The sequence below is a fragment of the Pipistrellus hanaki genome (assembly GCF_964339955.1).
Source record: "Pipistrellus hanaki genome assembly, chromosome: 2".
Lineage (NCBI taxonomy): Eukaryota > Metazoa > Chordata > Mammalia > Chiroptera > Vespertilionidae > Pipistrellus > Pipistrellus hanaki.
The window spans coordinates 154,085,660-154,111,805 of record NC_140504.1 but is presented as its reverse complement, the minus strand read 5'-3'; the positions used below and the strand labels follow the sequence as shown (position 1 = coordinate 154,111,805).

The following is a 26,146-nucleotide window of genomic DNA, read 5'->3' as shown; positions in this document are numbered from 1 at the left end:
CTCATCATTGATGTTTCTATCTCTCTCTCCCTCTCCCATCCTCTCTGAAATCAATAAAAAAAATATATATTTTAAATAGAGTGCCCATCTCACAGGTTGGTTGTGAAGAGAAAATAATTACTAGAAAGAGCCTACTATAATACATCACCTTGTACATAGTGAGCCTCAATCAATGTTAAGTATTGATAACAATGATGCTGCCAGCAAATGGTGAATAACCTGGTGGGAGGTGGGGACATTATCCCTGCTCTCTATCCTATCTTCTACCCCCTAAGGATGTGTTAATCCTAAAGTACTAGAGGGTTTGGATCTTGGGTCATTAAAAACAGGATTCTCTTAGTCTCTCAGTGAACAGTCCCAATAATCAGAAATGATGCTATAAAAATTTTAACTTGAATGTCTAAGACGTATGTCCCTGAGAAATAACCCAGGGATATCCTAGTCAACCGGTTGCTTGAGGGAACATAGAATTAGCCCTTGTTTTCTCCTGAGTGAAATGGGATTATAACATTTTTTCACAATTATTTTTACAAATTATTGTAAAATAATTATGGCCAAAAAAATTAGCATGGGTCTTCCATACTCCTTCCCCTGCTCCCTACAGATAAAGAGAATGCTGGTTTTGCTTGTTTTGTTGCATACTCTCACCTGCCCTCCAGTGAAGGTTCAACTATTGCTAGTTAAATTTTTTTTAGATTTCATGGTATATAATCAAGAGAAAGGAAACAGGTAGACGAGATGGTCTTGGCTGGGAGAGATCAGCCTTGTCCTAACAACCCAGGCTTAGAAGAAAAATCTGTACCCCTCTAAGCCAGTCTATGACACTGCCTTTTCAGAGTTGCAGCTATAGGGGCTGTTGAGTTCTCAACAATCCATTACCATTACAGTTATTTTCATACTGGACTTGCTGCATCAGGTTGTCATCTACAAATTACAAATGATCATAATAGGTACCATTTATTGGATATTTGTTATGTTGGGCTGAAAAGGTAAATAACTCATCCAAGGTCAACAAGCGGTTGAACTGTGGTTTGAACCCTAACTCTATCTGAGCTCAGAAACTCTCCTTGACTTGGGCTATACTATTTCTCTTACTGAGAAAAATTAATGCAGAAATATATAGGAAACACATTTAGTATAAATTATCTGACTTAAAATGATGAGGCGGTACATGGACTGTTCTAGAACTCAGTGTTTTCTGAATAAGCTGACCACCAAAAATATAGATGTTTTTGTTCTAAGAATGCTAACAAGTTGATTTTTGAATTATGGACAATCTACTAAATACAGGAAAATGGTGGTTTCCTTTAACTAAAAACAATATTCCGTAGCTGGTTGCCATGGTAGCAGAGGTAAACTTAATTTTGATGGGGCATACAATCACTAGATAGGACAGCAAATATGGTCAGGAGTCTAAACCAGATAAGGGGTGTTTTTCAACTGGAAAAGAGAAAGTTGAAAGAGGGAAATGATAGTCATCTTTAATTATTTGAAAGGTCACCATCTAACAGAAGGAAAGCATATGATCTAAATTATTCCAAAAGGAAAATTCATGAGTGGAAATTACAATGTGGTAATGGAAGCCAGTTTTCCACTGAATGATAAGAAAGAACATGTAACCACCATAGTGTTTCAATTGGGTTGTCTAGACAGCAACTCATCACTAGGACAGAAAGGGGATGGCAAGGGTGGTATCTCTGCTGGGAGATCCCAGTGCGGGTGAGACGGGACTAGAAAAATGCACAGGCTTTATATTTATATTTATATTTATATTTATATTTATATTTATATTTATATTTATATTTATATATAATCTATTTCTCTAAAGAACTAGAAAATTGTGAATTCCTGCTGAAAACAGACAATGGCGGGGGAGGGAAATAGGGGTCTCCACTGGGCAGAGAGAGAATACCAGTAGGAGCTCATCACCATAACAGGAGTGGGAAATTCCAACCTTGCATAGGAAGAAAAAAATCACATAGGTAAGACCAGACATAAGAGAGAAAAACCTTGTGGAGAATTTTTTTTCCTTCTGTACTGATGACCAAGGGATAGGGCAATAGAGGTTAAAAAAATTCAAAAGTTAAGCAGCTATTTCTTCTATCTTTCAACTCAAAGATACTATAATGCTTCTTCTTTGGACTTTATAGCTACCTCTCACTATTTTGACTCCAAAATTCCATTTAATTTTTAAAAGAAACTACATAGCCCTGGATGGTGTTACTCAGTGGTTAGAGAGCCAGCCCTCCCATCAAAGGGACTCTGGTTCGATTCCCAGTCAAGGATACATACTTGAGTTGCAGGTTTAATCTCCAGCCCTGGTTGGGGCATGTGTAGGAAGCAACCAATCGATGTCTCTCTCTCACTCCCTCCTTTCCACTTTCTCTTTAAAAATTATTGAAAAAATATTCTCCAATGAGAACTAACAAAAAAAGAAAAGAAAATACACAAACATGCAGGTAGAAAATAGCTAGAATAATAGTTGATTGCCTATTTCCTAAGCACTACTATTACCTTTGGTTTCACTACCTTTGATTCACCCTTAATCAACAATTCATTATAAATCATCTCACCACTAGATTGACAGAATGGAAGCAGGACAAGGCTATCCTCAAACTTTCCCCTTAGAAAATCAACCACATGGTAAACTTGCAGGACCTGTCTTGGAAAACAAAATGGTTACAAAGTCAACCTCTGCTAAGGCACACAACCTCCCTTGTAAAAGGCAGGTGCTAAAAGCATAATAGGTGTTTTTTTTTTAAGGAAAAAAAAAACTTATACTGATTCATCTTTCCACATTAATATGAATAATACTTAAGAGAAAATGTTCCTATTTCTTCATCTCCAGGGCACTCAAAACATTTACAGTCTCATTACTTAACAGGACACCTGTTAAGTGGATACCAAAGATTATTATCCTCTGATTTCCATAAAGACAACTCTAGAAAGACTAAACAATAAGTTGTCCAAGATTGTTCAATAAATTGAGATGCTTAAAGTCTTCCATTCAGTGCTTATTTTAGGGACTTGGTACTACAAAGTGATTGAATTCTGTAAAAACCTAAGCCATTTTTTGTTTTGTTTTTATCTCATCTCCATTTCTCACACACACATACACACGAAATTTTCATCATCTAAGCACTAATCTGTCACCTTGTCGATCTCACACAAGGGTATCCTATCAGACTAGTGCCATGCCTGTGCAAAGAGTGGTACCTCACCCAACTTGGTTCTCAACCCACTTCTGTATCCAGTGAAGTTGATTCCGCCTGGCTATGTCTGGGAAATTTTTAACCCCTCGATTAGCTATTAACAATTGGTTTAACTCAGACGAGACAGGGGACAAAATAATAGTGATTGGGTAAAAATGCCTCCACCATTCTGATTACAAAAGGAGGCATGATTAACGAAGTTCCCTTTGTGTCCAAGCTCCATTCTGAAAGGCAAAGAAAGAGCTTTCCACCCCTCTTTTTTTTATTGATGAGTCTTTTCCTACTTGTCTCATCACCCACACAATCTGTTCACAGCCCAGAGAGACAATCCAGCCAGTCTGTGAAGAGTTCCTAAAACATTTATGGCATGAAAGCAGACAGGATGAACAGGACCTCATCTTGACAAAGGATGATGGGACGTTCAGCAGAAGAATTCACAAAGGGAAATACAGACGGAAGGCTGTGAATGGAGATTGTCCACAGTATCTAACACAGTGCCCGTCCTTACGGGTAATGGTAAACCTTCTGGTCAATTTACAGCACTTCCAGGTTTTGTCCCCCAAAATCCATTGCTTTTAGAACAGAGGGTTTTTAGATTGTTTTTCATTATTATTTATTTTTAGAGAGAGAAGAAGAAAGAGGGAGAAACACTGATTAAAGAGAGGAACATTGATCAGCTGCCTTCTGCATGCTCCCTCCTGGAGATTGAGCCAGAAACCTGGGCATGTGCCCTGACCAGAATTGAACTGAGGACCTTTTGATGTATAGGACCATGCTCAATCAACTGAGCCACACTAGCCAGGGCTAGAACAGAGGGTTTTTTAAATATATATATCAATATTCCTCTCCCTTCCTCTCTGAAATCAATAAAATATATATATTATTGATTTCAGAGAGGAAGGGAGAGGAAGAGAGATAGAAACATCAATGATAAGAGAGAATAATTGATCAGCTGCCTCCTGCACACCCATGACTGGGGATCAAGTTCAAAATGTGGGCATGTGCCCTTGACTGGAATCAAACCTGGGACTCTTCAGTCTGCAGGCCAATGCTCTATCCACTGAGAAAAACCAGCCAGGGCTAGAACAGAGGGTTTTTAAAGAAAATACAATTAACAAGTTAAAGAAGTCCAAATCACTGCTTTAAGTTACCTTCAATCTCTAAAAACCTTTGAATCTGAAAACAGCAAGTAAGATAAAGATTTGAGTTCCAACTTCCATGTAGGTTAAGATAAGGCATATAAAACACTTAGCACATTGCTTGGCACATTAAAGTCTCAATTAATATTACCTAATATTTTATCATATGCTGCTTTGTCTTATTAAAGATGTTCTTTTAAAAAAAATAAAACATGTTATTGATTTTAGAGAGAGAGGAGAGGGAGAGAAAGAGAAACATCAATAGGGAACCAAACCTGCAACCTGGACACATGCCTTGACCAGGAATCAGACCTGTGACCTTTAGGTGCACCAGAAGATGCTCAACCAACTGAGTGAGCACTTAAAGATATTCTAATATATGTCCTGCCTATATACTCAGTTAAAATAGTGTCACCTCATTTGTCTTTGGTGCATTACAAAAGTTGAGTGCCTTTGTTTATAACATCTTATTTAAGCCTACAGATCTAAGGTGGGTTATTGAAGATGTAGTAGTAATAGCAAATCGAGTCTCACAGCTGTCACATGGTAGATGCCCTAAGATCTCAGCTCACTGATTTCAGATCGAGGGCCTTCTTTCCATAACATCACAGCTGAGCAGGTTATTATCTGTTGTGTCTCTTTATATTTCCCAGAATTTAGCAAAGTGCTAAGACATACCTTCATCACCATCTAAACAGATTTTTAAGCTGTAAGTAACCTAAAGACTCTAAGGGTTTATCTTAGAAACAAAAAGAAAAGAAATTGGGTGCAAAATGCCAACATATTTGGCTTTGAGAAAAGACATGCCTCCATTTTCATTTGCTAAGGGAAAGCATTGCCATCTCTACTGAGCAAATGATAAAGATAAGAAGAGGCAAGAGGGACTGAATGGTATGTCTAAGGAGGCAGAAGGGGCTAGAGCCAGATGTCCTGTTACTCTACTCATGGTTTTTCCTATTAAGTTCATTTTTAATTCAGTGTCTGGAATGAGGTGAATCTTCTCTTGGGATTATGCACATCAAACAGTGCTTCAAATAATCACAGCAAGCTTCAAAGGCCCAGGCCAAACCCACTAATTCTTCAAAAACAAATCTTTTTATATGATCTAAAAAATGCTAAGACCACTTAATCTACATTGCCCAACTTTGACTTTAACAACAAACTATCTTACTTTAATGACCTTATCTCTCCAATCAAATTTAAGTAGTTTAAAGGCAAGAGCCATGGTTGCACTCCTTCTGAGGTCCATGACTAATCCAGTTCAAGAATGGTAATAATGTGCCCTGGCTGATCCTCATTCTGCCTCACAGACTCCCAGATGTCCTAAAGAAACCCCAAGCCATCACAGCATCTACTCAAGTTTTCCAGCCATCCCCAGAAATACTGCTCTGCTTAGGGCCTAAGCCTTAGGCAGTCACTAAAGCTTCTCTGTGCCTTCAAGAACTTCACTTTAGATGCTGGAACATCCTGTTGCCATCCATTTCACATAGAGATCTAGCTCAGCAGGAGTACATGTGGCAACAAGCTCCGTTTCAAAGCCAGCAGCCTGGCCTAGCTCCAGGAATTGTCACTAATGATCTTCACTAGCCACTCAATACCCAAACAGTCACACACACACACACACACACACACACACACACACACACACACACCCCATTCCAACCACTGCTCTAGTTGGAAGAACTATGTCAAACAGAAGTTGGTTCCACAGCTGATTTTATATTTTGTTACAGAAGACCTATTCCATCAAACACGAGCAAACTCTCTAAAAACACCTCCTGCAATATATCAGTGGTCTCCATCAACCTATCTTTAAACCAAAGACATAGGAATAAGTACATCCGTCAGGGATCTTTGGGCTGCCAGAGAAAGGAAACCATGCTAAATGTTGCTTGAGTGAAACAAATCAATCATATTGTAAGGGGAAGCTAAAAAATATGCAGAGAGAGAGCAGTCTTTGGATAGGAGTTATTTGAGAAATCAAATTATGTCAATAGATCTCACTTATCTACAATCACTTAGCTTCATTATCAGGGAATGTTGGAAAGATTCCAGCAGTTCCAGATTCATATTATCAAGATTCAAGTTCAATAAAAAAAGAGAGAGAGAGAGAACATCTCTCCCCCTGGTAGCCTCCACACAAGCCTCAGAATTTACTTATTAGTCTAACTGAAGCCACATGTCCACTGTGGCTTGGTAACGTGCCCATCACTGGGGTCAGAGGTGAGGATTCTCTAAAACCACATGAACTGAGAGTGGGAAAGGAGAAGTGCTACAGAGAAAACTCAGTATCCTTCTATCAATAGAATTGGGCTCAACCATCCTCCCCGATAATTTTTCCCTCTTTCCTGATCTCTAAGGAGTGTATCATAGGGATGATCAACTTTGAAAGTAGTATACTAAAGGAAGAAAACATCCAGGCAAATCACAAAAGAATATAAATAGCCAGTAATCATATGAAAAAAGGTTCACCCTCACTAATAAAGAAATGTAAATTAAAGGAAAAGGATATTCTTGGCACATTGCAAAAATAATAAAATTAAACATAATGCCTGTTACTGGCCACAATGCAGTGAGAATCTGGCTGAACCATTCTTCCCAATAAGTCTTCCCTCTTCCAGACTTGCCTAAAAGAGTATGTGGTGGTAATCACTGATCTAAAGTGAGGGTTGGCAATTATTATCAAAATCCTTAAACATTGGCATGCCTTTTAACCTAAGGTAAGTTTACAGAAGTGAAATTGCTAAGGCATGAATAAGAATTTAACTTTAGCCCTAGCTGGTTTGGCTCTGTGGATAGAGTATCTTCCTGTGGACAGAAGAGTCACGAGTTCTATTCTGGTCAAGGGCACATGCCTGGGTTGCGGCCTTGATCCCTCATGGGGAGTGTGCAGGAGGCAGCCGATCAATTATTCTCTCTCATCATTGATGTTTCTATCTCTCTCTCCCTCTCCCTTCCTCACTGAAATCAATAAAGATGTATTTTTAAAAAGAATGACTATTATATAGCCCCCAAACTAGAAATATCATCAATGTCCAACAATAGGTGATTGGGTACTAATTTAATGATGGTACATACATTCTATGTGCTTTCATACCAACATCAAGAATGACCTTCCAATGCCTATTTCCTGGTATGGCTTAGATAAGGGAGAAAGGCACACCACAGAGAAGTTAATATTGTGGGTGACCATACTATAACACTAGTAAATTAGTTTCACTCTGATATTTTAAGCCCTCACTGGCTCCCTGTTTTAGATTTACATAGGGTTCTAAAAACACAGATTCTGCCCAGGGAAAGATCAAAACATGTGGCCACCTTCAGTAGGCTGAAATGTATTGTTCCTTCAGAAATATTCTTTTTAAAAAAATATATATATATATTTTACTGATTTCAGAGAGAAAGGGAGAGGGAGAGATAGAAACATCAATGATGAGAGAGAATCATTGATCACCTACCTCCTACACACCCCTTACTGAGGATAGAGCCTGCAACCTGGGCATGTGCCCTGACTGGGAATCAAACCCTCACCTCCTGGTTCATAGGTCGGCACTCAACCACTGAGCTACACTGGTAGGGCCAGGGGTATTCTTTGCATTGTTAACAACTATCTTTGGGAGCTGCTGAGTGCTACACGGGGAAGGTGAAGAAAATGGACCACAAATGGCATGGAAGATGGCTCAAAAAGTAATGTTTGGTTAACATACATAACTACCATAGTAAACAATTCCCTCTCAAAAAACATATACCTAAGCTTCTTTTCCTGTTCATCACCCTGTCATCCTATAACAATCAATCTTCAAATCCCCAGAATAATTTCCACCACAAACAAATCAATTACCTTCTTAAAAAAGAAACAAAAACACTAACCACAATATAGCTATTCTCCATCTCAGTTTCCCTAACTTTAAAATGTGAATATCCCTAGTGGGCTGGCCTATCTTAGAGTGCTGTTGGTAACATCAAATAAGATGATTACTGAGGAAGTGCTTAGGAGGAGAAAAGCATCATACAAGTGTGAGGATTCAGAGTATGAATTCACCACCTAGATTTGACATGCACTCAACAAAGCATCTGAGAGCCCATATCAAGCCTTTGGTACCATAACCTTGACGTTCTTTTCCTATAGTCATTTCTGAAAGCCAGATGTTGTTCTGTAGATTCCCTGCAACAAAAAGAAAAGCCCTCTCTACTTTCAAATTGGCCAAGGAATGCTTATGGTGTTTCCAGGTATTGAAACATGGGTAATCGAATAATTGGGGGTGGGCGGCAAAAATATTCCAAAGAGCAGACATACGTGCCTGGTATAGACTGGAGCCTGGAATGGGAAAGGGCAATAGCATGAAAAACTAGAGGAGTTCATGGTCTTCATATTATCGCATTCAAGCCACAGCAATTAAAAATCCTAGAAGATGCGAACTTCTGAGGGTGAGTTTTCTTTTGGAAGTAGCGCATAGTATGGCTATTAGCAATGTTTTATAGTGCTTCAATTATCTTCTGAAAGGAAATCACTGCTTTAAAAAAAAAGTTGTTTCTTGGTAGGGTAGTGCCTCTATATTATGGATTTACATTCTCTATAATGTTTTTTCTATAGTCTCGTTCTCATGTTGAAGACTGGAAAAGTTTAAATAAAACATGATGGGTCAATAATAAGTACATTTAAATTCCTAAATGCCCTTCTTTGTGAACCCCCATCCCAATTACATCCTTCCCTTGAGGATATTTACAATCCTCTATGACACATGCTCTATACCTCTTGGTTCAAGGAAAACACACCTACAGCATTTCAAATTAACTACTGACCCTTATTCTCACACTATAAACAAACCCTTTTCAAAATCTCAATTGCATTGTGTCCACATTGATTAAAGCTTGAAGCCTGGTGACCTCATGTGGTGTTAACTTCTCCCATGCACCAACAGCATTCTGCCTTTCTACTCAATTACCCCCTTTGGTGCCAGAGGATCGCTACCCAATGAACACACACAATGGATTTCTGCTTCATTACACTAACCAACAGCAGGATAGAAATAAGCAGAAGAGGAATAAACAAGCTAATTTATCATGAGGACAGAGCAAGCTTTCACCAGTCTCGCCATGGAAAACTTCAGTGGTTAACAGGAATATCAATAGTCTGGGGGTAATGTTTATGATCTTACATATTACAGGCAGAGCCACAACAGGACCTCGGTAATTAAAGAATTTTGCAGATTAGCAGGTGTGAACAACATGCACACAAAACCCATGCCTTAACACTCTGGGGTCCTACATAAAACCCACTGAATAATTCTTTGGGAAGCACAACCCAGGGCTTTGGATAATATGGACTGACACCCTGGTAATTTGCCCCAAGTGTTTGACCTAACTGTGGGGCCCCTCTTATTCATCTTTGACAAGGTGTTCAGGAGAGCCCCAGCCTCTTTGTGAGAAGAATTTGGATTGTCTCCCCCCTCACCCCCCACCCTCTACTTCATTAGGCATGGCTAGGGCACTGCGGCTGATTGAATTAACAACTTTGGAGGGCTTTAGTCCCAGTTCCCAGACATTAGCACCATCATCCAGAACAAATTAAAAGTCTCACAGCAATTAAGCAGATTTAAAAAATGAATTTCCCATGGTTCAATGGCTCAACAAGCAACTTGATTTAAGTATTAGGAGTTTAGAAGGAGGAGAGGAGGAACTGACAGTTGAATTTCCAAAATAAATACACCATGGTAGAGGTATAAACAATAAACTTCTGAGCCTCTGCTAACTAGGCTTTCCTATGTCTTTTATATAAAGTTGGAACTATTCAATCGCAGAAGGTAAAAGAATAAAATAAAAATAAAAAAACTAACAGAATTGTATTAAAATGATAGATTTCAGGAAAATTATTTTCTGTTTTTAATTTTTAACATCATTTTATTTTTGTTCAAAAACATAAATAAAAAATAGGAGGGGACAGAACAATGCACGTTTCTAGTTGCTAGATTTTAAATTCTCACAAGCAATCTAAACCTGAGTCTAGAGCCATCTACATCTCTCTGAGCCAGTACAGCCAGATTCAGAGCAGGCACACAAACTTTTATGCCAGCCTCCCAAAGGACTCCAGGTAATTTAACTCCAGGAACTCATTCCAGGGCTCAAAGAATTCCAGTGAGATTAAAATAGTACCTCTCCTATCCTAAGTGTTTAATATTTGCCAGGCACTGTATTCTTATTACCTCATCTAATATTTTCACATATCATATCATGAGCAACACTACTATCATTTTACTCATTTGAGAGTTGTGAAAACTGGGGCTCTGAGATTAAGTAATTTATTCAAGGCCACATAGCCAGCAAGTGATGGTACCAAGATTTAATTTACATCCAGGCAAGCTCTTTATTTCATTTACAACAGCAAACTCCCATTTTCAGGGCAGTTTTTTATATTGTTGTTAATCCTCACTAGAGGATATTTTTTCCCACTGATTTTCAGATAGAGTGGAAGAGACGGGGAGAGACACACAGAGAAACATTGATGTGAGAGAGACACATCAATTGGTTTCCTCCCACATGCCCCCCATGGGGCCTGGGATGGAGTCTACAACCGAGGTCCATGCCTTTGACTGGGAATCAAACCTGCAACTCTTCAATCTGATGCTCTAATCACTGAGTAAAACCGGCTAGGGCTCCAGTGGAGTATTCCCTAGGCTTTGGAGCAGTGGGTAGATCCATACAGGAAAAAAGTCACGATTTTAGAGGGAGTGCACGATGATGTGTTGTCCCAGCTGAGGAGGAATTCCGGTCGCCTTTATTTTAAGCCCCTATTTTCTCTCCAGTACAACCACCTCTCCCTCCCCTTACTCTATGCCATCTCCGAGTCTGCCCCTCCTCCCCTGGCCCAAACATCCCTTCTCTAGCTGGAAGTCTGACTAAAAGAAATCCAAGATCAATTTTTGTGGGACTGTCTCCTTGGCTTTTGCTTCTATCCCTTCCAGCTTACACCTGCTTCTTAAATCTCTGTCCTTCATCTCCACCTGCTCCACTAGAAAGTCAATCGGCCCAGGTACACATCCAGATACACCCTCAGCACAGCATGCTTCAGCGCTGCTCAGGAACCTGGAGAAATATGTCAATATGTTCATTCCCACCATCCAGATGCACAGACTGAACACAATGGAATGCAGAGGTGGGTGGTTATTTGAAGGCATTACGCTTTCTGGTCAAGGGCAGTTATAAAAGCTGGCATCATAAACACGTTACTGATCTCCAAGAACTGTAAATACCTCTACAATATTCTTCCAAGAGAAACTTTCAAAGGTGAATTTTTCATCTTCAAAAATTTACAGGAAATTAAGCAAACTATGTGGTTTTTTAAGGAGCCTCTAATAAAAACACAGAGGGAGAAAAAACACATTTATTTCTTAAAGACAATAAATCACAAAAATTCCATCATCTGTCAACATTCTCATTTGAATATCCAAATTTAGACATACATGTACTAATCCATGTTCCCTTCTTCCCAGCCAGTATGTACAACCAGTCACAGTCAACTCTTGGCCTTTATGGCTAAGTAAAGACCAAATATGGAGATCAGATATAATAGCAATCCACATAACAGTGGGCATAGGCAAGGAAACGCTTCATTAGTTGTCTTGGTTCTAATCTTATTCTCTCACTGTGCTGTCTCTGGGTCTTAGTTTCGACAACAAAATAGGAGAATGTCCCTTTCTAAAACTTCAAAAATTATGTTTTTATAAATCTAAGCATGCAAACCATGAAGGTGACACAATTCTTTAAATTCAAGAAAATAGTAAGAAACCTCCTCTCATTTAAATTATTAAAGAATAACCAGAGATATAATATTACAAATCTTAGGTCAGACCTTAAAGTTGAGACATTTTAGCTACTTCTGACCTCTGCAATAAGTCCAAAAGGCAAGTACCTAGTAATTCTTCAACCAGTATTACTAGACACCTACCTTGCACTCCCCTATGGTAACCACATAACCACTGGAGATGAAGGTGAGCAAATTAGACCATCCTTGCTCTCATGTAGCGTACAGTTTTAGAGGGGTTATATTTCCATCTTTATTGTGGTTTATAATTTCTCCCATTAGAGCACTACAATTTTAGTTAATGTTTCAGAAGTGGATATTTCATGAGAAAAAAAAGATCATCAGTTTTTCCCCTTGAAGTTGAACTTTCAAAGGTATTTGTCATTTAAATTATTATCTAGAAGAAAAAAAAAAATTCCCCATGGATGATGACTTCAATTTTCTAATGTAAAACAGATTCGCTCAGCAGCTTATGTGGATGGAATACAGCTCTTCCACAAATTGAGTGACGTCCATTTAAAAGTTTGTTGCCTGTGTTTCTCCATGCTATCAAGAGCCATAAATACTGGCCTGGTGATTTAAAAGGCAAAATTTAAGATTCAGAGTAAACCCTGGTGAAAACAATTACTAATTGGATCAAAAAGTAAGTTAGTCACTCTACTTCACCAAAAGTGTAAATGACATGCTGCTTGAATGGCTGGTTAGCATGGATTATGCCGAGTAGAAGGCTATTAAGCAGGGATGCTGTGTTGCTAATTTTATGTAACCCGCTAAGAGGAAGAAAAAATCTGCCACGGGCCTAACCAGGTATAGAATGACTGAGAAAACACACAAAACTTCACAAAGTTAATTAGTGATCACTTCTAATCCAGGGAAATGGCCAATCTATATTGATTGGTCTAACACATGTGCTCTGGTAACTTATGTTCTCTCATTTAACCCAACAACTTCCCTATGAGGGAGAGATCTTTTGCTGAGGAAACTGAGGTCCAAAATATATAAGTGGTGATCCAGTTTACAAAGCAAGCTTGATAACAAACCAGATTCCACCCACCAGTCACCGCATGTTAGAAAAGCATCAGTTAGAAACCTGCTTTGGAAGGAAGGATCACTAGGTTTATCATTGAACAGAAACAGCATATGGAAAATCTTCAGCCAGCACCTAGAATGCCTGTTTTCTAGGAATCCTATGAGGATCCCAAGTCCTCAAAGGCAACTTTCAAAACGACTGCAGCAGCTCTGCTTGCCAGAAGAGTTATGCTAAAGTAAGATGCCCAGAGAGTGAATGGAAATCAGTACCTAACCCAAGTCCTGACCTACTAATATTATGGCCTCAAATTTACATTAATGTCACTTTTGTTTAAGTCCAAAATATACTGCTGATCCTTCTCCCAAAGTATATTTTCTCTCTTTTTAAAAAAAACAAAACAGCCAGAACCAGTTTGGCTCAGTGGATAGAGCATCAGCCTGCGGACTGGAAGGTCCCTCTCGGGTTTGATTCCGGTCAAGGGCATGTACCTTGGTTGCAGGCACAAACACGATGGGGGCTGTGCAGGAGGAAGCTGGTCGATGTTTCTCTCTCATCTCTCATCGATGTTTCTAGCTTTCTATCCCTCTCCCTTCCTCTCTGTAAAAAACCAATAAAATATATTTAAAAAAACAAAAACAAAAAAACAAAACATAGGTGGATGGTGAGGGGAGCAGGGGAATAGAGGAATTCTTCTGATGTTTATTCTAAAAAGGAAACAAATGTTAATTAAAAGGTAACCTTCATATCCTTTTATCTTAAAAATCTTGGGTATCTGCAAATTATCCTGTTTCTCTCTCTTTCATCAACTATTATCCATAAATACCATGTTCTCTTGAAGCAAAACTCTGTTCTGCTTAGACATGTTCAAAGAATGGTGCTGGGAACTTAACATCTGCTCTCTCACAGAGCTGCAAACTCTGGAAAATCGGGAGGAAAGGTGACTAAAAGGATGCCTGTGTCACCTGTCACAGCCAAGCCCATAACCCCACCTCCCAATCCTGAAAAAGCTGATCCTATCTAAGAGGAGGTGTGTTCTCTAAGTGACAGCAGGCAGGGGCTAACACAAGCCAGGGTTTCACACAAGCCAGAACTAGCTCAACAGGAGAGAGAAAAGAAAGGAATGTGGGAACATGTTCTCTCTACATTTAAGGCATTCTGCTCTCGGGCAAGTTACAACCCAACTGGGAGCAGATGAAATATCTAAGAACCCAGAGTCAAAGGAAGAGGGCTTCCCAAAGACCTCTCTGCCTTGAGAGAAGGCTGGGTTTCATATATATATGGAGCCCAAACGTTTGGTGTGATTAGAAGGCAAGCATGTTAAACAGAGTTAAACGCCAAAATGTATTAGGATTCAATCAGAAGATGCAGAGAAGCACAGTGCTTTGCGACTGTGCTTAATTTCAACAAAAACAAAGGTGGAGGAGGAAGAATTTATAGTGAATACTTGCACCTCTAGAATCACAAAAATCTGCTTGTCAGTCGCAGTGGCATGGAGCCCTCAACATTCAGTTAAGTCCTATTTTGGCAATTTGGAATTTCTGTTTGCAATTATCCTCAGAGTTGAAGAAATGGTAGAGAGGTAGGATGAGGGATTTTGCTGTTTCTTTTGTATGTAAATCAGACCAAAAAATATAGGGCATGCCACTTCCCTTAAACTCATTATGACTTTAGAATTATGCTTGCCACAAACATCCTGCAAAAGCACAAAAGTTAGTCACAGAATTTTAGTCAAAGGAGCCACAGATTGAAGTCTTAAAATGAAACATCAGGATGGGTCTTTGGCTGGATTAGCAAGGACCACAGTCATGGGATTTTTTTCTTTCTTTCTTTAAGTTTTACATTTGCAACATTTTCTCAAGCAAGAGGAAAAGAATGTACCACACCCTCAGCAAGCAACGCAGGAATTTGGTTTTGTTTTTTTTTAACTCCACAGTATCCTTTAAAATCCACATAGAACAGCTTATAACAGTATATAATTACATTGCTCTGTAAGAGATTAGGTAAGAATATAATATTAAGTATACAAAAGCAAGAAGGAGAAGACATTCAAATTATTGCTATTTTATTTTCAAATAGCAGAAAAATTAATAGAACTATAAGAACTACAAGTGGGTAGTTTTCTTGAGTTAAGACAGAAATCAAATCTTCATGCTGAAACTCAGAAGGTGATATATGTTTGCAGTACTGACTGGCCTTAGAACCTGAGTCTAAGCCATGGCTCTGACTATAATTCTGTACACTGAGTCCCTTCCTTTTCCTGGGACTAATTCTTCCTTAAAGGAGGTAGGACAAGATGGTCTCCAAGGCCCTTTAATCTTTACACTTTTTAAAAAAAAATATATATATATATTGATTTTTTTACAGAGAGGGACAGAGAGCTAGAAACATCGATGAGAGAGAATCATTGATCAGCTGCCTCTTGCACACCCCCTACTGGGGATGTGCCCACCACCAAGGTGTATGCCCTTGACCGGAATCGAACCTGGGACCTTTCAGTCCGCAGGCTGACGCTCTATCCACTGAGCCAAACCGGTTCTGGCAATCTTTACACTTTCAATGGCCACAAGCTCCAGGGCTTCCTTTCAGACCAAACTACACCAAAGTGTGTGGATGCAGTCACACAAAAGCTACACTCATGGCAATAAGATCACTTTAGAATAGAATCAACTAGCATACCAGCCAATAATGTAATGATGCTGTGAATGGGGCTACTGAGGAATGAAATGACTAGCTCATATCATAGAGACCCCAGATTTCTGGGCATTCTTCTTTCCCCTTCTCTTCCTCTGTTCTCGTGTTACCTACCACACTCCCACATCTCTCTGCTGCCAGAGTTTCTGTGGCAAATTGTCAACTGTTATAGACTTAGAAATGGCATAACCAAGCTCTATTAAAATTGTGTGTAAAGCAAAAATAAGATAGACCTTGAGTAAAAGCATGAGGGATTCTCTTAAGCACAAAATATGCAGGCTTTAGGAGAATGATTTAGACTTTTGTTCTTATTTATTAGTTTTCTGCAATAATGGCTACTATGTAGAGGAGGCTTATGAGACATTCAGTTACAGCATGGTAATCAATGCTAGGGAGCAGGATGTAATGACCCTTTTTGTACTTTCAAACCCAAACTGAGTAAAGCACTGGGTCATTCCCATTTCTTCAATCTCAATAGACCCATGAACCTGGAGGTGTTTGACAAAAGTGGTGGTGACTCAAGGAAGAAAAAGAATCCTATATAATAACAGGGTAATATGTAAATTAACCGTCACTCCATCACAGAGATGGTGGCACCCATAGCCACAAGATGGCAGCGCCCAGTCCTCTCTGCCCCACCGGAGTCCCCCAGTCCCCGGGAGGCGGCCACTGAGAGCAGGCAGCATGAGCAGCCTGGTGGAATCAGCAAGCTTTCCACAACCAGCTGTGAATGGGCCTCTGGGCACATAGAGCCTCTAGGCAGAGGATGCAGAGTAGCCAGGCCCCGCAAAGAGCTACTGGCACACAGATTCATGTTCAGGGCTACTAGTAAAAAATAAAACCCATCGTGATTATGTTTCCTCCATGTCTAAGAACAGAGAATAACAGAGAAAGGAAAAAGTGGGAGAGGTGGATATGGAATTAATCAAATAGTTTCAGACAATATTCCTCTGGGAATCACCTCTCTGGTGGGCCTGGTTCAGTGAGATACCCCAAAGAGCGCCATGTCCTCAAGATCCTCACAACAATCATACAGGAGGGCACTGCCCCACATCATACTTGGGGGTGGGAGCTTTTGTCTTATTTGAGGTCACCGAGACACATCATCTGCAGAATTCGAGCCAAGTGTCTGCCCACTACAGGATGCTGCCTTGAGACCAGGACTCTCTCTTTGGGAGGGGCTCAGCCAGGGTTAAGGTCAGTTAACTGGCGCTCAACCAGCTCTCATGAGCTAAGCCTTATTAATCTAGGGATTGGGAAAAAAAAAAAAAAAAAAAAAACTGAGCCAACCATTTACAAACCTGTTACCTTCTTTCTAAAGAAAAATCAAAATGCCTTGCCAAAACAAATGTAATAATTTGGCCTCTTCTTTCAATTACCTCTGCTTTCTTGGAAATGTGTTTTGTGGATAAAGCCTCTGAGTTTACCCAGGGAATTAACGAGATGTTTAAGAATGCCCTATAATTCCAGCGAAGAAAGAACACCCTTTCGCCAGGGAATATTAAAAGAAAGGAGAACATTGTCCTTGAAGGCCCAGGATTTGAACAGGCATAGCAGATAGAAACACTAGTTTCTTTTGGGGATGGGAAGTGGGTGACATCAGAAGTAGGTTTTGGAAATCCAGTTACAAGCTGTGTCCAAACATGTGATATGGTCTCATATGTTTATGAAGGCCTTAGTTTTTATTCCTTGGGTCCATATTCTACTCCTATCTCCGTTTTCCACACCCACATTTTTCTTATATGCAACAGCTATATTCGGGACTGACTGTGTATGCCAAATCTAGACAGCACTCAGGAGGTCAATAATTCTGACACATTTTCAAGTACAACGCTCAGTCACTCTTTGCTGTGTGTAATGATCTCTCTTTAGTAGCTGGGGTACAGTTTTCTCAGGTTCAGCTCCCCACCCCCAGCATGTTCTGCAAGCACTAGTCAACATTTACAATGGCTAGTGTAATTGGTTTGTATGTATTTGAATCAGGATCATTTGTTTAGGAATTAACTAGGTCCATGCTTAGTACCTAGGCAGTGATGAGGGTATGTGGTCTGGGAAAAGGGTTGAAGCAGGAAAAGGGGAGACAGCTATCATCACCTACTAATTCTGTGTAGAACCAGCATCATCACGCTCCACCCTTTGTTTCCCATGGAAATTGAAGGGGCCAGTAGGAGGAGAGTTGTATTAGACTTAAGACCATGGATTAGGATTCAGCCAAGGAATGTGGGCTTGAGCTCCAGCCCTCTTATTTACTCTCTCTGTGTAACCTCTGAAAAGTTCCTTAAATGTGCCTCAGATTCATCTGAAAACTGGAGAATGTACCTGCTTCTCTGGGATGCTATGATCATCAAATAAATCTATACATATAAAATGCTTTCTATAGTCAGTGAGTAAATGCTCACATGGCAACAAATCATAATAAGCCATATCTTCCACTATTGGTTGGATGACAATCTGATTATTTATTGTGTTTACTCCTCTATGAGACTTAGAGGTGTGGGGAGTGGGAGAGTAGTAAAAAGCTAATGAACCTTAATATTTCTATATTTTAAAACATATGAGTTGCCCTTTTCTGTTGTTTAGCAATCCTTTTAGATTAGCCCTAGGATGAAAAGGGAAATTGCAAAACATTTCATCCTCAAGCTCTTCTTCTCCACTCTGATCTCCATCCCCATCCAAGCACTTTCTCTGAGAATTATCCGTACCTGGCTCATTTGTCTATTAGACCACCACTATAACAGCCCAGAGAAGACACAAAACCTAAATGCAACAGACATGATCATTTCATGTCTTGATGCTCCCCATCTGCCATCATCTCTCAAAAGTCTGTCAAAATTGAGTCTAACAGCATTCTCCCCCCCCACCCCAAAAGAACAAAATGTACCTTATTCAAGGTGTCAGCACAGAAGTCTATGGTTTGAAATGCCCTCCTTCTTATGTAAGGGTGTGAATATAAACAAAAAATACCCTTTGGGGAACAGAATTTTCAGTTTTCAGTAGGAGGCTCTTCTTTCAATTGCTCTACCATCACTGCCAAGTCACACCCTCTAAAATCCTCTCCAACCTCAGTTGACTCCTTCTCTCCTCTTCCTTTGAAGTCCAGATCTCCATAACTATATTATATGTTAAAACCACTAACTAGAGAAAACCAAATCGAGTAATCTACCTTAAAGTAGCAGAGCTCAAGCACATTATGGTTAATGAACTTGGCTGCTCAGGCAGTGGATGATTCATACAATTATGGAAACTGGTTAGAACTTGAAAGAAATTGGTTAGACTGGCATATCAAAAGGTGTCCTCCCTTAGCCTTGGCAAAGACACTGTTCTGCTATGCAGCACAGCTGGACTCCATTTCATTTAGCATAGTTTTTGAAATATTTTCCTTTTTATATGTTACCCAATGATTAAAAATAAGAAATTAGTTGTTTTTCTATTTTACAAAATTTTTTGAAGTTGCCTAGTGCTCCTACAAACCACATTAGATACTATAATAGTTAACTCATCATATGTCTTGCTATATTCAAGTCCCTGAAGTCAAGACTTTGGGAAGTGGAGGCAGGATTACCTAATAGTTGAGAATTCTGGCTCTCTTGTCAGATTGACTGGAGCTGCAGCTTTGACCCTGACTAGTTAGGCTCTAGAGCACTTTTACCAGACCTTGCTACATCTCAGTTTATATGCGAACTGGGTACAACAGTGACAATTTGGCAAGGCTTTGCATGGGTTAAATTAGATAATGTCTGACACATTGTGCACATTTAACATATATTAAACATTACTTATAGTATTTTATTAATACATTAATTTTAAGATGAAATCTTAATATAATTACTTGATGGTATAAGTAATAGGGCTTCTAATTTTAGGTGTTCTCAAATTCCCAGTAATGAGTGAGAATTATTTTGATGCTAGAGACCTTATCATAGGAAATCTTTCGCTGTGAACTTGTATAATACTTAGAGGGCTCTTTTCTTCCTATGGCTCCCTAAGTTCCTTGGGTTTCAAGGCCCCACTTTTCTAAGCCACAGTCAGCACCGCAGCCCTATTTTGGGCACACAGTAGGCTCTAAGGAATATTTTGCACATTAGGCAGGTGACACACATGAGCACTAAGCTAAGGACTTTCATAAAATCTCAAATTCTAAATCTCACTAGAAACACTTTTATGAGGAAGATAAGGTAAGAATATTTTCTCAGTATATGTGGATTTTTTAAAAAATTAAAGGTCAAGCCGAAACCGGTTTGGCTCAGTGGTAGAGCGTCGGTCTGAGGACTGAAAGGTCCCAGGTTCGATTCCAGTCAAGGGCATGTACGTTGCTTGCGGGCACATCCCCAGTAGGGGGTGTGCAGGAGGCAGCTGGTCGATGTTTCTCTCTTATCGACGTTTCTAGCTCTCTATCTCTCCCTTCCTCCTCTCTGTAAAATATCAATAAAATATATTTTAGAAAAAAAAAAATTAAAGGTCAAGTTATTGAAAAATGTCAACTAGTTAGGAAAGGCTTTGAGTCTAGATATGGGTTCCAAGCAGCGGGGTTGAACGCCTTATAAAGCCACACATTGCACTATTATCTCAAGGAAATATTTCTCACCTTTAATAGGAAAATGGGAAAGTTCCAATAGAAAGCAAGACAGTAATCTGAATAGTCAGATGAAAGCATGATTAGAGATTGTTAGCACAAGCATGATTTTGTTGCAATAACCAAGTAAGTAGTTCAACTTTCTTAAGTAAATAATTTTTACAATAATTTTTGAAGTTGTATAGTGCTCCTAGAAACCACAGTAGATACTCTAGTAGTTAACAAAGAGGGGGGAAAAGGACATGATTTAATCAAACACAAAATTTTATAAACTAAAAGGGAGAATCAAATACAGAAAAATGTGGGCTAACATTTACCAAAGGCCAAATAATTAGTTCTTTTCAAGATTCTCACCAGATAGAGAAACACTGCAGGATTAAAAGTGGTGCATTATTAAACATAAGCTGAAATAAAATAAATACCACAACAAGCTTAAAACCTAATGTATTGGGAAACAAACTTTATGTACTCTGCATAACTGTAATTGTATTTAATTTCTTAAAATCTGGTAACTTCTAAATAAATAAGTCACAAAAACAAAAACTCACAAGAATAAACCATAATCAAGACCACCAATAATTCCCTCTTGAAACAGTAATAGCACAATACTTTTGGCTATATCATTGAAAGGTACTACATAAGTCCATGTAAAAATTAAGAAAACTGATTAAGTATATGCATACACACACATAAATATACCCACACACATATATAATATAGATAGATAGATAGATAGATAGACACACACATAATAGTCTTAGCATTAATATGCTCACATAATGAGCTTTTGAAAGAGCAATCCTTCCTAAAGAAACAATTTTTGGTAATTTGTTGATATTTGTAGTGTAAGTCTGAAATATTCTCATTTCTGAGTATGCTTAAAGCAATGAAATAATTTTCTATTCATCCAGTCCTGATCTTCATACTCTTAACACTTTTAGAACAGGTGGGAACAGTGACCTGCTTTTCCAACCATTATATCCCCCAGACATGACTAATTAGAAGCTGAGCAAATTGCACATAATGGGCCAGGGATTCAAGTTCATGATTTTTAGTGGCTGCACTCGTGTTTCAGGGCACATGTTTCCTATCCACCCTCTTCACCCCTGCAGCTGCCTGTCTCTACATGAAATCAAAGGAAATTTATTTTAAAAAATTTTTCTGCAGGCTTATTTTTGAGGAGGATAAAGATGTTTTATTTTACTTCAGGGGGTTCTTAAATTTTTTAAGTGAGTTCTAAATACTAAAGAAGCTAGCCACGTAAGAAACCTTTTCAATACATACGAAGATAATCAGATGAAAGATTTTATAATGGCTCAATTTTTACAAAAGCATAGCATAATTCAGTGAATTTTTAAATACCCCAAGTTCTGTCATATACCTATTGCTTTCTAGTGCCTTTTTGCAAAATTCCATTAAAGATTTAGCAGTACCCAGACACTGGCACAAGAAAAAAATAAATAAATAAGTGCACACACCCAAACACATATAGGGAGTGTTTAAGCTGGCTAACCAAAACCCAATCTCTATTTGCTTTTTTACTTAATATTTAAAGTTTCCCCATCAATTTTAGAAGGCTGCAATCAGACACCACACCAATCTAAATGCCATCTAAAACTCTCAAAGTCCTGAAAAAATATTATTTTATAACTGAAAGAACCTTTAAACTCATTAACCTACTATAAGACGACTTTTGAAACAAAAAAAAGTCAACCGAAAATCGGGGGCAGAAGACCAAAATTGCACAAAAATTACCTGCAGATCTTGACTGCAAAGTAAGTCTTTTCTTTGAAGTGGGGGGTAGTCTTCTACAGCGAATATAGGCCTAAACCTATGTAAAATTAGGGGGTAGTCTTATAAGCCAGAAAATACAGTAACGATAAGGAGACTGAAGCCTGTTGGTTAATTGATTTGCCTGGTCACTTTGGGATGTGTGGTTTGCCATTGTTTTATGCATATGTGTGTGTAGTACTTATATTCTTATAACCAGGAGCTTTGCCATTCAGATCCTCCTCTTTCTAGGTCCATATTTCCTTTCTGGGAGAATAGTGATCAAAAAGGAACATATTTATGGCCAATTTACTGCTAAAATTTCACGTTTTCCCTTGGCTTCTACAGATTAGAAAGACACATCTCACCCAGGATACCTGACTTCTAACATATCAGTGGATTTGGGAAGTGAAGTTCTTTGTTCAGTGGGGAGAGTGGAGAAGGAAGTTTGTGAACTTTGCTTTCCAGCCTACAAACTGCTCCTTCATCTACTGAATCCACTGGCCCACTTTGTTGAAGTTCCATTCTTTGATGGGTTTCCTCTGCTTCCCAATTTAGGGAAGTTTGATGGAAAAACATGTTTACGGTTTGTTGATATTTATTTCCCATGTTTGGGTCTTGTAGTATACCCAAGTTCCTAGATTTCTTTAACAGTAATAAATAAGTAGGAAACTAACTAACTAAATAAAATCTCTAAATGGATGAGATAAAGGCTTGGAAGCTGTTCCAAGTATTTAACATGGGCTGGATCTGATCTTTTCAGTCTCCCAGCCAGTACTGGGTACAGAGCTGTGACAACTGAGGAAGAAAGGAAGCTCAACAGAAAACTTACAACAATCCCGCCCCCCCAGAAGTGTTATACATAATTATTTCCTTTTTTAAGGAAAGTTGGAAATAAAGTCATTTCTTTGTTCAAGAGAATCTAATTACAGTTTAGAACCGATCACTAACTTTCTGGTCACTCACCAAGTTCTCTGGGGAAAACAACCCTTGGCATCACTCACTCCAGACAAACCCCCCTTTGAATGTGCAACTGTTCCATTCCCACTGCAACTTGAATGTCCAGCAGACACGCACCAGTGTCGTCGGACCATCTCCCTGGTGCTAAGGCTCCAGAAAGTATACTAATTCCAGCAGTGCCCTCAGAAACCTAAAACACTGGGTGATGGGCCCTGCAAGGTTAGTATCAGCTTTGGAAAACGAAACGTGCACCAACACACACCAGGGAGCTGTGTGTAATGGTTCACTGCCGAACAAAAACCTCAAAGAGGATGAAGGTCAGACAGGGATAATAGGCCAATTTAATTCTGAAAGCACAAGGTGCAAGAAATTTTAATTATGGTCTGCCACTTGAAATCACACAGGATCCAATGGCATCTAACTGCAACTGCTCATCAAGGGAGACAAGAGGTGTAATTGTAACTGCTGCATAATCACTGAGAGCGCACAGGGAAAGGCTGCCTTCAGCTCCCAGCAGAGGATGTACTATTAAGAGCCTCGAAAAATCCAATACAAGGAAACACAGAGATTGCACAAAGCTGGTGAACAGGAGCTCATAAGAGGAAAGCTCTACCTGAGTGTGTGTGTGTGTGTGTGTGTGTGTGTGTGTGTGTCTTTGGGGGAGGGGGTGTTCCAAGATTAAGCTGTTTGGCCCAAATTGAAAATAGGAGCTTGGAAAACTCTGAACCCCTTTCTGCTCACTTACAGCGAGAAAGGTCTGAGCTCCTCCAGCAATGCCTCCCCTCGGGGAAGCTTTGCCCGCTCTCCTTTGTTTAAAAACAATTACCTGGGACGTTACAGCGATTTACAGAACCAGACTCCTTTTGGCTGGTTCCCATCACACCCAGGTATGGAGACAAAATGCCAAGTATACCACTCCAAGTGCCCAAGCTCTCACCCCCAAGAGGAGACTACGACGATGCTGGTTCTGTTCGGTGCAGACTCTTGGCAAAGGGAAGCGTGGAGAGAGCCCCTCCGTGGACTTCCCGCTCCACAAAGTTTTACAAATCCGAGAAGGGAGTAAAATCCCCCATCCGCGCAGGCTGCAAAGTTGGCGCTGAAGTTTGTGCCGGGATGTCCTAAATCTCTTGGGGGAAGGGGACACGAGAGTATGGAGAGGCGGGAAGACAGATGAAGATGGAGAGACAGTAGGAAAAAAAAGGGGGAGGGGGGGCGGTAATTTTTCCAGTGGAAGGTCCTTGAGACCTTCTTCATCCGGAAGCCTCTTTGGCTCAGCGGTCCGGGCTGTGCGCACCAGGAGAGGTCCCCTAGGGCCTGGAGCTGTCACCTGCGCGGGGTGCGGGGGTGGCGGTGGCGGGAGCTTCCCAACGCGCCAAGCGAGGACCACGGGCTCCAGATCCACCCGCTCTAGGGGCTCCGAGAAGCTCCGAAAAGGGCAGATTTGAAAGAGGGCACCAGGCCAACAGCAACACCTTTCGGATACGCTGTTCTCCTCCTCCTCCTCCTCCTCCGACCTCTCCAACTTCCATGGGCGCCAGCCAAGGACTTTCTCCGGCCGGCCCCCACCCCATTCCGCCTCCCCTCCCTCCGCTCGGACCTCCTGACCGCAGCGGGCGGAGAGTAGGAATGGGGTGCTTCCAGGGAGCAGACGGAGCGGGAGGTTGGGACCCAACACACGAACTCTCACCCCCTGGCTGAGAAGACCAGACCAGATGCATTTAACACAGGCAGCCAGCACAACCCTGGACCCGGGCTCCGGGTCTGCACCGGGCTCAGTTCCCCCGACTCCTCTGTTGTTCCCAATAAAGTCTTATTAGGCGGCCCTCCGGAGCTGGATGGAGGGAAAGGGGAGGAAAGTGGGGGTGGCTGGGGGGGGGGGGAGCGCGGGAAAAAGCGGGGGTGGCTGGCGGGGGGCGGGAGCTGCAATCAACTTTGCAACCCGGCGCTTCCTCCCGCGGTCCAGTCGCCAGGCCTCAGATTCCCACCCCCGCCGCCCCCCTCCTGCCTTTCAAGTGGATACTGAAACTAGGCCAAAACTTTTCCCCCTCCTTTTCTCTCCGCCACTAGACTGGATGGTGCCCCACGGAGCCCCATGGAGCTCTGCTTTCTTAAGCACAATAGCCGGACTAATTAGATCATAGAGGCGAGACAGCGATACTGTAACAAGTAGCCCGAGCGGCGAGGGAAGGGGCCCGGACCGAGAGAGAAAGGGGGAAAAGTTTGCAGCTCCGGCACTTACCGATCAAGCCTCCCACTAGAAAGGCGATGACTTGGAACACAAGCAGAATCCCGCCGACAATGCACAGCTTCTTGGTGCTCATGTTTTCTATAATCGCCCCAGCCATTTTTCTTTCTTTTTTTGCGCTCCCCACCCCCCTTTTTTTTTTTTTTTTTGCAAATACAATGTTTTGGGGTGTGCTTTTTGCTCGCTCTCCTCTCACGCTCCCCGCCCCCTCCCTCGCCTCCTCTCCGGGCGCCGCTGCAAAACTTCAGGGGTGCGGGCTGGCGGCGAGGATGGGACCCTGGCGGTCGGCGCCCGCGCGGACTCCCCCGGCGCGGCCGTTCGGGCTCCCCCGGTGCCCGGAGCTGTGATTGTGGCCGCTCCGCCGCCTGTGGACGCTTAAAGGAGCAGGGAAGCGGATCACATGACACCGCCTCCCTCCCTTTCTTCCTCCCTCCCTCCCGCGCTTCCTCCCTTCCCTCCCTCTCCCTCTCTTCCTCACCCCCTTGCCCGCCCGCCTGTGCGGGGGGCGCCCAGCTCCCGAGTCGGGCCGGCAGGCAGCTAGCTCGTCCCGCCTGGGGCCGGTGGGTGTCCTTTGGGGGTTGATGTTGCTGTTCAGTGGGTTCCCCCTACCCCGCCTCTGACACGATTTCTTTTCTGGTGCGAGATTTAAAATCACTCGTGGGCAGCTTTGCAGACCTTTAACTAAGGCGTTGACTTTAGGAAATGGTCCTATCCCCTCCCCCCAC

At 41.0% G+C, this 26,146-nt stretch overlaps 1 protein-coding gene across 1 annotated transcript in view; it reads right to left on the bottom strand.

The window, feature by feature from the left end:
- The window catches only part of WLS (Wnt ligand secretion mediator), a 101,788-nt gene extending 75,983 nt beyond the window's left edge, over positions 1-25,805 (bottom strand). The window contains exon 1 of the mRNA XM_084875621.1: positions 25,416-25,805. Coding sequence (XP_084731747.1) covers positions 25,416-25,521 — 106 coding nt within the window. The 5' untranslated portion in view covers positions 25,522-25,805. The remainder of the gene's footprint in view (positions 1-25,415) is intronic.
- Between the last annotated feature and the right edge of the window lie 341 nt (positions 25,806-26,146).